A 13,447-nucleotide genomic window follows, 5' to 3' on the forward strand; every position below is an offset into this window, starting at 1 on the left:
CTCACCACTTTCTGGTCTCCGCGAATGGTACCAATCCCCACGTCCGTGGGGAACTTCATACACAAGTGGAAAATGGCAGTGACAGCTCCAAACTCTCTCAGGGCAGGCTGTCCAAGGATGGCATTATACGCTGAGGAGCAGTCTACCACCACAAAAGTGCAGTATTTGAAGGCCTGGCGATGGAATTCTCCAAGTGTTACAAGAAACTTCATTTGCCCCATTGGTATGAGGGCTTCTCCCGAGAATCTGTATAGAGTCAAGGCGCACGAGGAAAAATCTGCAGTGGTCAGCCCTATTTTCTCGAAGGCTAATTTAAACAGGATAATCACTGAAACCACATTATCCACCAGGATCCGCGCCACCATTTTGTTGGAGATCTGGCTATCAATTACCAATGGATCGTGGTGCAGGAAGTGTACTCTTTGAGCATCATCTTCGGAGAATGTTATGACTTGGTCAGTCATTCAGGGCATTTGGGTAGGCAACTGAGTCAAAGCCATCACCTCGTCGTCATGATTCAAAGCTCGCGTATACTTGTTCTGTGAACATCAGGAGGTACAACCCAGGTGGGGCCCTCTTGAGATGGTTCCTACTCACCCGTTCACTGGAGGAGGTCCTCGAGCTACTGGATGTTGCGGGGCGACGGGTGCAACTGTTGGGATTTGTGGAGCAACAGGCAGCACGAGTGTTCCTGCTGCGGGGGGTTATGTCTGATGTGCTCCACCCTTAGCGTATTGGTGGAGATGTCCCAACTTGATGAGGTTTTCCATCTCATCCTTAAGCTGGGGACACTCATTGGTGTGGTGCCCTCTGTCGTTGTGAAAATGATAAAACTTGGCGGGATCTCGCCTTTCCCTATCCTTCTAGATGGGTTATGGCTTCCGATAATGAACATGCTATTCTATGGCCACGAAGATATTCTCTTGGGAGTCCACCAAGTCAATATACTCGAAGTACTATGAGACATACTTCTCTCTAGAGGTAGTTCCCTGCTCGGCTTGCGTGCTTCCGTTTCCCTTGGGCTTCCAGCCTTTGCCCTTTCCCCTACGTCTACTGTTGCTGGGGGTTTGCCTGGGTGCAGAAAATAGGGACGGAGCAGCAACTTCGACACTGAATGCAGGCTGAAAAGTGGTGTAGCCAGTGGGCGTCGCTTCATATCCTGTAGGGGCCACGCTGAATCCAGGAGTCGGCACGACACTAAAACCTGTGGCGGGATGCTCAAGCTGGGCTAGACTCCTCCCAAGCTTGGTTGGATAGGAGCGTAAGGGAAATACTAGATCCCCGAAGCCACGGGGCCAGATGCAGTCGGAGCAGGGAAGGTGACGGGTCATTCGAACGCTCCAATTTGGGCATCTTCCCAGTTGATATACTCTTGTGCCCGACGAATGAAATCGTCGAGTCGTCAGCATCCCCTTTGCTGGAGGTCATCCCAAAGCGTGGACCCCGCACAGATGCCAGCCTGTAAGGCCATCATCAACCCTCTGGGTTCTCACCACCTTCTTTTTTAAAGCGTTTGATGTATGCCTTGAGGGTCTCGAAGGACCCTTGTTTAATGTTGGCCAAATCATTGACCTTAAAGCTCACCTTCCAGCTCCTATGAATTGTCTTCAGAAGGTAGACGAAAATTGATGCCACGAGTGAATGGATCCTGGTCGGTGCTTCTTGGACCACTCATCCGCTGGTCCTATTAAAGTGATCGGGAACACATGACATTTAGCGTCATCGGTGACGCGGTACACATTTTGAAGTCCTGTGGCAAGGGAGCTTCCACAATGTGGGGAGTGCATGGCTCTACTTCTTCATCTTCCGAGTCTGAGTCGTGGCCTTGCTGTCTGGGCATTCATAGCATGATCTTCTTCAGACTCACTAATTTCGCATAGAGCGGGTCGCGATCTTGGTTGACGCTCTACATCGGGTTATCTTTTCTTCGGGCATTGAGGTTTTTCCGCAGGTTAGATAGACCTTTGTTTGTGGGCTCACACCCATTGGCCTTATTGCACCTTCGGGCATTAAGGTTGTCTCGTAGGTCAGCCTGACCTCGGAACGCGCCGTTATCCTTGGGATGAGCCACCTCAGTCTCTCCATCAGACTCAATATTTTCATCATTTATCGAGACACTGATGCCACATTCTCTGTTCTGTGAGACGTTCCTTGGGTGGATCCCTGGACCATTGTTCCTACGGGGTTGGTGAGGTCTAGAGGGGACACCACCTCCAGGCCTCATGCAGTCCATATGGGCACGTCGGGGCAGACGCCTCGAGCTCCACGGGTGCTGACAGCCAGGCAGTGTCCTCGGGCCCTTGGGCTATTACCCTTACCAGCCTGCTTGGGAATTTGGTGGTCCTCGGGATCTTGATGAGCCCTCTTCTACTTTGGAGCAGGATTATCATCAACTTTTCCTTTGTCACAATCCTGTGGCAGCACTGGGGTTCCAATTCAAGCTGGATGCTTGGTGGGCACTCTAACTGGCGGATATCATGCCTCTTCAGCTGGTACATTACCATTGGGGTCCACTCGTAGCCCTTGGGCTACAAGAGTTGCCTTCATGGCAAGTTCCATCTCATGTCGGGCGGCGATGTTACCCTCTTGGGCATCAATCTTTTGCTGCTGGGTGGCCACCTGCTCACAACAACCACCACCTATGGTGTCTCCTCCGCGTCCATGGTCTGAGGATATTCTTCCTCATAGTACTCCTGGTCTCCATCGTCATCTTCGCCGTCGTACTCGGCGTCTTCGTCATAATCCTCCACCATTTCAGGCATGTCCTTAGGTGGCTATCGACTGGTTTTCCCTCCTTCAACTCCGGTAGGAGGGACTACGTCGTCTGTGACATTTCTTCGAGTTGTTACCATGGTTGTAAATGTTCTGAATGCTTTCTTCAAGCTCTCAATGAAAGCACCAAAATGTTGACTGCCATTTTCGCTGTCAATCTTAACACGAGAGATTAAAGAAATAAACAACAAGAACACAATAGATTTTACGTGGTTCAGGCTTGAAAGAGCCATAGTCCACGAGTCTCTGGTATAAAGTGGACTAGAGGCTTGTTAGGGCAAGCTCCAATGGAGTTTTCTCAGGCAGCGTTTAGATTTCTCTGAGTACAAGGTCTTTCTCTCTCTAAAAAACCGAACCCTTTACAATGAGATTCCCACCCTATTTATAGAGACTGGAATCATTAATGCTAATTATTAATAATTAATATACATTCTCCCCGTTATTAGGATACTAATACCACTTTAATGCATAGGGCTGCATTAATTAGAGACCACGACCCAGATGAGATACGCAGGGCCCACTCCATAAAGTTACCTACTTTATGGGGAACATCCCCCCGACACTGTTAGAGCGTGCGCATACCTCTCCATGTAAGACGCCGTAGTGGGAATGCTAATTGTCGAGTCGTACAATTGACAACACTATGGACGGATCACCAAAAAGGTTGTCAGACGATCATCTGACGCTACAAACCTGCATTGGTTAACACCTGGCTAGCCTTCTAGGTCCCAAGGACAAGGTCCTTACCGTGGAAGACAACTACTTGAAAAAAGTTTGAGGACTATTAACTAGTCCTTGGGCCATGGCCTCAGAGAGATGTTCGTGCCCTACCTTTATCCGAGGGACGTGGCCTCTAGTCGAGATCCACCCCCCGAGGACTGACCCTGGGGCGTGGCCTCACTTGAAGAGGCATGCGTCCTCGCCGCATGTCCTACCCGCACCGGTTTTGGATTGCCACATGTCCTTTGTTGAAAACACAGACTACAAGCCCAATTCAAACTCCCCCCAATGTAAAAAAAAAAGTAGAAATTACATGAAATATGCTTTTTTTTTCTCTATAAGTTTGATAAATATGGGGTTGTGCATTTTTTTTTATGGTTTTTTCTACTTTTTTTAACATTTATGAGTTTTTTTCCCATAAACTTTTTTTTATGGTAATCGGTTACTATCACATTAATTTTTAAAATTACTAATTTGACACTACCATTTACTTTTTTAAAACTAATTTCACAGTGGTGTTTGGTTACCTCCATATCACTAATAAACTAAAAAATTGATGGTGGTAACCAGTTACTACCACTACTAAGAAATAACTATTTTGATAGTAGTAACTGGTTACTACTACATCAATTTTTATAATAACTAATTCGACCGTAGTATCTAGTTACTGTAAAAAAAAATGGGAAAACAAAAAAAAAATTAAAATATGGGGAAAAAACCATAAAAATGTGGAAAAAACCATAAAAATATCAAAAAAACTGAAAAAGAGATAGTTTGGTAACATTAATTTTTTGTCCATATTTATAGAAACTAAGTTTAAATTTACCATATTTTTGTTTCAAAAAAAACATTCAAAGTCTTTTTTATTTTACAATTTTATTCTCATTTGAACAGTAATGTACATTTTCAAAATTCCGCTTTATTCGTGCCAAAATCTTGGGTTGAGTCATTGCTCTAAGAGGCCCGAGGGAGCATTTTAGTTAAGGCCCAACCACTCAGGAACTCGCAAGACTCGAACGACTTTATAATCTTGGAGTAGCAAACACTGTCGTATATTTCCAGACGCTCCCATTCTGCCACTGGTGTCCGGCTCCTTTGTCACAGAAGTTTGTGAGAGAGCGATGGAGGCCAATGGAGGTGGACTAGAGGACATGAACGAGCCGGCTCTGGGGGAGTGCTTGAGTGGGTACGTTGACCAAGGAAGCGTGGAGAGTCACAGGTACTATCGTTCTCGGAGAACCGTGATGGAGATGCTTAAAGACAGAGGCTACTCCGTACCCACTTCCGATCTTAACCTCACTCTCAATGACTTTCGTGCCATTCATGGCCTCTCCCCTGACCCTGAACGCCTCCGATTCTCCGTTACTCATCTCAAGAACCCTTCTAAGAGGGTAACTCCACTCACTCACTCATCATCATCACCTCTTTTAGTTTTCCTCCCACTCTTTATTTATTTCTTTTGTGGTTTTTCTAATTCAACAAAAATCAGCGGTTTAGATGTTTGCATTGAAATTTGATTAGCATTGGTTGAAATTAGGCAAATTCTCCATAGTCCTTTATTGAAATGGGTAGGATTGAGGTATACCCTTTTCTGCATGTCTTGCGATGCTTCGAATTGAATACCCTAAACCTGCATTTTTCTTTCGAAAATCATATAAAGTGAAAGTGTGATCAGGATTTTTGTAACGTAGTTTGAGAGGATTAAGAGTCGTTGAAAAATCAGAGAGAGAGGAACAAAAAGGGGGAAAAGAATCACCCTTGAAGAAAATAGTGTCAATTTCTTGAAAAAGTAACATTTACAGCCTTGCTGTTTGAACTTTTGTGATGTAACTTTGTTTTTGAGAGTTCGAGTGTAGATAATGTCTTATCCAATCAAATTAATTAGAATTTTTTTTCTTCTAGACTAGGTAGGTCAAAAGGACGGGAAAAAACAAACAAGAAAAGGAAACCAAAGTCTTATATTTTTCATGCTTATAAGGTAGATTTGGAGTAGTCTTATGGTGGTTTTCTTTATCAGCCGATTCGGCACTCATAATTTTCCAAAACATTATTTGATATAGGAACGAAGTCTTTGGTTGCTATGAATATTGAGTTCGCCATTCCTTTTGTTGCAGATTCTTGTCATTTTCTGTGGGCCTGGTGCGGTGAAAGTGAATACAGTTCGAAGTATTGCAGCTCAGATTGTTAATAGAGATACTCTAAAGGGGCTAATTTTAATAATTCAAAACCCAATAACAAGTCAAGCTCAAAAGGCTCTTGATTCGTTGCCTTTTAAAGTTGAAATTTTCCAGGTCCTGACAAATGCAAATCTCGTTGTTTTCACTTTTCATGCTTGATTTTTCGATAATGAATTGAAATGAAACTTTTAGTTATTTTCCAAGTTGTGACTGGGCGTGGACGAGTCTGTTGTGCTTCTTTGTCATAATTAAAACTACGGAAGCAACTATAATTGTTTTTGTGATTTTGTTCGATTGTTCTGACTGCTCTAATATTTGCACCTTAGAAATTCTTAATTACACAACTATGATAACTTCATTGTCTTCTTGCTTTGTGTCAGATTACTGACTTGCTTGTTAACATCACAAAGCATGTTTTGAAGCCGAGCTATAAGTTCCTGACTAATCAGGAGAAACAAAGACTCCTAAAGAAGTACAGCATAGAAGAAAAGCAGGTTAGTCATTTTACTGTGGAGGCATCTCAGTTGCTATTTGCTCTCTGTCTCTGGCTATGAATAAACTCCCAGCAATGAGTCTCATTCTTGTGCTCAATATGGAGAATTTTTGTATTCTTACTATTCTAAGAAGGGAAGTTTGAGTGAAGTTCTGAAGGACTGTGATAGTGTGATGTGGCTACATTTCCATGAAATATTCTACACAAGCTTATCAACTATACATTTTGGCTGTGTTGGACACTTGAAAAAAGAATCCTCTCAAATTCTAAAAAACCCTCGCTCAGAGTCTCAGATGCAGTTTAAACCTGCCTTGTCAGAAGCAGTTTAAAGCTGCCTTGTCTTAAGCCTTATGATAAACATTCAAAAAGATACTGCATGTACCCTGAAAGATCATTATTGTTTCTTTTGTTTGTTTGTTCGAAGTTACATAATGGTGGTGTGACGTTTTCTTATCAATTTGATCGTAGGTTAACCACATAGTATTAAAGACACCATTGGTTGAGCTAGTTTCTTATTCTGTTTGAAGTACCTTGCAAGAGAAGCTCAACTTTGTTTTCTCTGACAACATTACCTAACTTGGGTAATTAATGTTTCAATGTTGTGTATGTATTGCTTGAATGTTAACAATGACTTTTTCTTGCAGCTGCCTCGAATGTTGAAAGAAGATGCAATTGCTGGATACTACGGACTTCAGAAGGGGCAAGTGGTGAAGATTTCGTACAGTGGTGGAATCTCCGACTCTTATGTTACATATCGCTGCGTTTGGTGATCCCTTTTCTGTGCAGTTCACTAATTGGTAGCATAGTTTTAGTGTTATATAAAAGTAAGATTGTTGACCTCTACTGCTATTATATATCTTGTGGGATTTTGGTTCGATGTTTTTGTCTGTGTACCTTTCTATCGTTTAGTCATACCCTTTTGTGGGATGGAATTATAAATTTTCATGCTCGAAGGGCACATTGGTGGTCAAAGAGTGTAGGTTAAACAAATATTCTTGTTAAAAAAGAGGAAGAACCTGTTCATGGTCACTTTTCTCAACTGAATCTTTTCCTTACCAAGTGGTTTCTCTAAGCACGACATGTCGTGTTTCTTTATAGGGTTGTCGTTTATATAGATAAAAAAACAACGCTTTCATTTAGAAAGAAAAATGATATTCGTTTGAGCAAAAATGACTAGATGTATATATTTTCCTTGCACTTTTAACTACCATTTTAACTAGATATATGTATAAATACATAGTTTTAGGCATGTAGGGTTTGTTGTAGTTACAATAATCTTCTGTATAATTTAGTGTGTTAAAAATAAGGTCAAAATATGCATAGTAAATTATTCAGATATTAAAATCATATAGAAATGTCGCCATAACTACATAAAAAAGACTACCTTATTGCATAATCTTCTTATATTTTTATATATATAAAATTTGTTTAGATAGATTTTTTTAAAAAAAAAAAAATGAGTTGTCTTTTTATGATACAATTTTTTATTATAAAATTTGTCCTTTGTATGTATGCTCTAAAATATTACAGTGACTATATCATTAATCATATATTAAATATCTACCAAATATTGTGGTTCTTAAGTGGAGAAATGTTTTCAAGTTGCAATTTTTTTTAATAAAAAATCGTATTTATTTTATTCCTAAAATCTAAATCAAAAGATGCTTAAAAAGTAAAGTAGGTATATCTACAAATACAATTTAGAATAAGAATCCTAACATGGAGAAACGTCTTAGTATATCTTAGGCATATCAATAAGGCAGGTAGATTGACCAATCAGATTCCTATTGATACAAGAAAGCAACCCATACTCGTTAATGGACATTGCAACATTTAGCCCGACCCAGTCAGCCAGAGCTGTTGAGTCAACCCATGAGAGATGGAATTAAAAAGAACGTGACTCTTCCCATGGTTCAATTCGAGGAACAAATTCTCGGAACGAGTCATATGGAGCGTAGAGAAGAAAGGGCAACGAAACTAAGGCAGATATTTATAAAACCAAGTTTGGGAATGTCCAGAGGAGGAATTTGATAATCCATACTTGAACTAGTCACTTTCACTCTGACAATCGAACCAATTGCTTTCAAACTTTGTCGTCATCATTATTTTATTTATTCATCCTTTTGTGATTTATCGTTTTGTGAATTATTGCTATTTCGTTATCTATTTGCAATTGGACTGACTTGAATGTCGGGGTCTCTTTGGTTGACACCCTACCGGTGTTTCTAATTGAACTGTAACGTCCTACTTCCTTAGAGCCATTACTAAGTAAATTCAAAATGTGCAATTAACTCGCTAATCGAGGTTTTAAGACAAAAGTGTAGCTAAACCATAACAGAAGTCACATAATTTAAAAATATATCCATTCATTAAAAATTATAAAGCTTTTAACATTTGGGATCCCAGAATACTGTTTAGAAATATTTACAACTCTAAATATAATTAAAGTCGACTAAATGACAAAATCAAGTTTAGTACAAACATCTCCCAAACAATACCCTGGCCGTGGCAGCCAGGCAGGCCAAACATGTACATGTCGCTTCACGCTCTCTGTACTCATGGTTCGTCGACTTTCCCCTTGCCCTTACCTGCACCATAGAGCACCCGTGAGCCGAAGCCCAGCAAGAAAACTCCACTCAAGCAAATAACATATGCATAACCATCAATTAACACATAACAAAACCACCAACAGACTAAACACATACGGTCATGCTGTCCCAGGCGCTTTACCAGGCACTGGGTTCGCGGTCTACACCATGAGGATATCCCAGGTATCCTATAGGGTCTCACCCTGGAAACTCGCACTCCGCGTGCTTAACGCTACTCCTGACCCCATGCCGTACTCGACCTTGCCATTCTCGGCCTTTGCCGTTCCTGATTCTTGCAGTTCATTCGCATATATGCGGACATAGCATAATTAAACAAATACTTAAACATGTATAAACATAATCAATGGGGGCCTACGTCCTGCAACACAATCATATAGGGTCGTGCCCTGCAACACAAACTATAGGGCCTCGCCCTGCTCTACGGGTACAACAATTTTCTTACCTGTGTCCCGAGCTTTCCGAGCACCGATATCTCGAGCACAGTCCCCTAGTCTGAGCCTCGCTGAAAACCTAGTCACAACGCATCAACAACATCCATCTATTAAGTCCTAATCCATTAAATTACTTTGGGTCATAATTCTAGTCTCCGGGACCTTGAATTCTATTAATCCGGGTGATAAAATCCATCCCGAGCCTAAAACCTCCTTGGAGTCCAACAACACACTAAGCGTCGTGGCCCCAAGAACCCATGCCGCGGCCCGCCTCAACCAGAAACCCCCAACCCCAAAACAGGGCATGCGCGCCGCAGCCCAAGCTAGGGTGTGTCGCGACCCGCCCTTCTTCCTGGCCTCCCAAGTGTTCTAGAGAGTCGTGGCTCAGCAAGAACAATGCCGCGGCCCAACCCTTTGAACCTAGAAAAATTCTCCATTTTTACCACCAAAACCAAGCCAATTTACCCCAAAGTCAACCTAACAATCCAATTCATTTATCATAGAAGTCCTAGAACAGTCTCAGCAACAAAACCTAACAAAATCTAGCTTTAAAGGTCATCATATCCCAATTCCAATCTCGAACTTCAAAACCTCAAGAGAACTAGAAACCTAGCCAATAATCACATAATTAATTTGCTAAAATTACAGTTTAAAGCTTACCTTAGCCTCTGCTTGAATCCGCAAATTGAAACTGAGCTAATCCCCAAATTTAGAGCTCCAATTCCTAGCTTGATCTTCAAAGTTCCACTTAGTATGGCTTAGAGAAAGAGAGAGAGAGAGAGAAGAGGTTTGGGGCGGTTTCCTTTAGCTTCTGAATACTTCCTTAGTTTGTTTTTCCTAACTTAAGTCTCTAAGGTTACCTCAAAGGCTCGGGGTACCAAAAATGTCCCCGAGGGCAAAATGGTAAATTTCCTCGATATTCCCTCCTAAACACTCTAACTTCAAATATATCTCCAAATATTTATTTCCATAGCTCGATAACCCCATAAAACGTCTAATGCCCGAAATACCCCTCGACTCGCCCCGAGTCGGGTATTCGACCCCGTTGTGACTTTCTTGCTAAACAGCTCCCTAGGACTGTCCCGGATCGTGCAACACAGATATGTCACAAATATATCACAATATTCACAATTATTACAGTTATGCCCCCAACGGGCTAAAGTTACAAACATGCCCCTAATAACCAAATGGGGCCCACATGCATATTTAATTCACCTAAACATGAATTTTTAATCACATACTCATCAAATTCACACATTAACATAATAAACCACCTATTTCCCTCCAGGCACACTAATCAAGGCCCTAAGCCTTATTAGCAAATTTGGGACGCTACATGAACTCTAGCCTCTTTCTTTATTCTTGACAAGTTGTTGGGGACCAATCTAATCAATTGTAGCAAGAACATCTACATACGCTAATCATGATAGGAATAATTAAACTAGCTCATAATCCTAACAAGCATTATCTTTCATGGTTATAGCGCTAATATATCCATGTATTAGTAATATTGGAACATAGATAACCATCGATTCTACTATTTTTCTTCTTCTCAAAGAGTGCCTTCTAAGGAATTTGAAAGCCACTAGTAATGTGCAAAAGAGATAATTTATATTTCTGGAATGTGTTGTTTTGTAAGGGAGGGGAGAGGGTATTTATAACCCTTATCCTACAACACAAAAAAATATATATAATTTTCACACTGCAGCACTAAGTTGAGGGAATTTAAGCTTTTACAAGCTTTAATAAAGCAAATGACAAAGGGCATTGCTAAGTAGGGGGGAATCTATGCTTTTACTCACAAACTTCAGTAAAGAAAACCTACAAAAGTGAAGAACTAATTATGACAAGACTACATACCACAAACTAATGAACCAACTGAAAAAGACACTTCAATAAAGATTGACACAAAATTCTCCTCAATATTTGGCTCAAATGAGTGGTCACCATTTGTTGATAATTAATTAGTTTAGTATGTGAGTCGAGGTTCATACAGTTGTTATCCATCCATACATTAGGTTTGCATGTACCCTTTTTTGCATTTAAAAGTTGAGTGGTTTTTCCAATGACAGATGGTGGTTTTGATATTCTTGCCATTATCTCTTCATCAATTTTAACTAGAGAAAGTAGAAGGCATGGGCATAGAGTATCTAGTTCTTGTGAATCTTAAAAGACTGGATTATTAATCAACATTCTCTTATAAATAATTCTTATTATAATATTTCATATCTTTGTTCATCCCTTAAGTGTATTATGATGGATATTTTTCTCAAGGTGCATCATCTAGTCATGGCCATATTACTAGTTATCTTATTGTTACGAGCTAACGTGTTTTGTTCGTGGTACAACTGTGATGTATTTAATGAAGTTATTCCTAGTTCCAAGATCATGATATGAGTTCCCTCAAGAGTAGCTTGGGTTAAGCACAAGTCGACAAGGGATCAAGGAGATCAACTAGCCATACCTTTAAGTCGCGTAGATATAGCTTGAACTTCTCAATATTCAGATCGACATAACCTGGAAACCTCTAGCTTGCGTAGTGTGTATTCAGCTCACCGCCGACTCATGGAATGCATAGATTGGAATCCCTGAAGACTCAGAATTTTATATGCATAAATGTAATATTGTAATCTTGCGTGATAAATGTATATTATCAGTTAATCGATATATTGAATGTTATTATTTGTATATTTGGGAAGTTACCTGTAACATACCTTGTTTTGAACACCCGTCAGTAGTTGGTTGGAGCCGGTGAATAATTATGTGGAATATTATTTTGATAAATGATATTATATGAATTTGTGATGATTAGTGAATTTTATAGCTAGTGTAATGATTCGGTAAAGAATCTAAGAAAGATTGGTCTCGGACCAAGGAATGAACCCTAATGGGAGAAAAATCTTGGATTAAATAAAATAAGGTATACTATGACATAAAAATATTTTGGCAACTGAGACTTTATAGTCGAGCCAATAAGTTTAAGAAGAATTGATTGAGGTTTGAATTCCAATCAACCGGGCTTAAGAATGAAATTTTTTTGCTCATGCCTTTAAGGGAATTTTTGTAATGTCCTCCTAATCTAGGACCATTACACTATGTAGTTTAAATAGTGCTTAACTTGCTAAATGAGTCATTTGAGTTTAAATCGTGTAATTAAAGCTAACCACAAGTTCAGGTACTAAAAATTTCGGTCAAAGTCAACTCTTTTATTAAAAAGTTTGACTACTATACGTGGGATCCCATCGTAGTTTAAAATGGTTACAAAACCCCCAAAAGTGAATACAAAAGCTGACCTAGGCGGAAAAATCAGGGTCCAACCCTAGTTCCAACTGATACTCTCGGCCGTGGCGAACGAGCAGGCTGCATATGTACACTCCGCCCCTGTAGCTTTCCAACTCATGGCTGGTCCAACTTTTCCTTTCCTTTATCTGCACCATTTAGCACCCATGAGCTGATGCTCAGCAAGAAAACATAATCATGCTTATAAGCAGTACATTATCATATCACAGATTCATAATTAACATGCCTAGTAGTAATAACCCTACTCATGCATGCAGTTAACACAGATGAGTGGCTATAGAGTCATACTAGGACCTATTGCCCATCTTTCATACAACCGGCCTTAGAGCTGGCCAAAAGGTATGATGCTTAACATTTCAGACGATCCTAGGGGCATTCAAGCGTATATCTCGCTTCTGGGTTGGCTTAACCCTATCGGCCAGTGTTTAGCACATTACTGCCACCATTGACTCCTGAGTCGAGCCTTGAAACCTGTAATGCCCTACTTCCTTAGAGCTGTTAATAGGTGGGTTAAAAATGTGCCATTAGCTCTCTAATCGAGGTTTCAGGTTAAAAGTGTAACTAAATTGAAATCCAAGACGTTTAAAGACATTAAGTATAAAAATATGGCCATTCATTGACATCATAAAGAGTTATACATTTGGGATCCCAAAATACTGTTTAGAAAATTCGTTACAACTCAAAGTTACAATTAAGGTCGACCTAGGCAACAAAACAACAATTACAGTGCTTTTTTCCCAAAATAACCCTGGCCGTGGCAGCCAAGTAGGTCGAACATGTACCCGTTGCTCCATGCTCTTCGTACTCATGGTTGGTCGACCTTTCCTTTGCCCTTACCTGTACCATAGAGCACCCATGAGCCGAAGCCCAGCAAGAAAACTCAACACAAAACATATAACATATGCATAACAATCCACAACATACAACAAAATAGCCAACGGGCTA

The 13,447-nt window shown here is 40.5% G+C and overlaps 1 protein-coding gene across 1 annotated transcript; it reads left to right on the forward strand.

The window, feature by feature from the left end:
• The first annotated feature begins 4,533 nt into the window (after window positions 1–4,533).
• Window positions 4,534–7,201, forward strand: LOC133823354 (DNA-directed RNA polymerase V subunit 5A). The gene is made up of 4 exons (XM_062256039.1): window positions 4,534–4,883; window positions 5,607–5,783; window positions 6,050–6,163; window positions 6,807–7,201. Exons 1-4 carry the CDS (start codon window positions 4,614–4,616, stop codon window positions 6,930–6,932), a joined length of 687 nt encoding a protein of 228 aa, XP_062112023.1. The 5' UTR covers window positions 4,534–4,613; the 3' UTR covers window positions 6,933–7,201.
• Window positions 7,202–13,447: the final 6,246 nt, after the last annotated feature.

This window comes from Humulus lupulus, chromosome 3 (genome assembly GCF_963169125.1).
Source record: "Humulus lupulus chromosome 3, drHumLupu1.1, whole genome shotgun sequence".
NCBI lineage: Eukaryota > Viridiplantae > Streptophyta > Magnoliopsida > Rosales > Cannabaceae > Humulus > Humulus lupulus.

What these genes read in the sequence shown, in the direction of transcription:
- LOC133823354 (XM_062256039.1), top strand. Translation starts at nt 4,614, where the DNA reads ATGGAGGCCAATGGAGGTGGACTAGAGGACATGAACGAGCCGGCTCTG. An exon ending in TCAAGAACCCTTCTAAGAGG is followed by an intron (nt 4,884 to 5,606) that starts GTAACTCCACTC and finishes CTTTTGTTGCAG; the next exon opens with ATTCTTGTCATTTTCTGTGG. An exon ending in TTAAAGTTGAAATTTTCCAG is followed by an intron (nt 5,784 to 6,049) that starts GTCCTGACAAAT and finishes GCTTTGTGTCAG; the next exon opens with ATTACTGACTTGCTTGTTAA.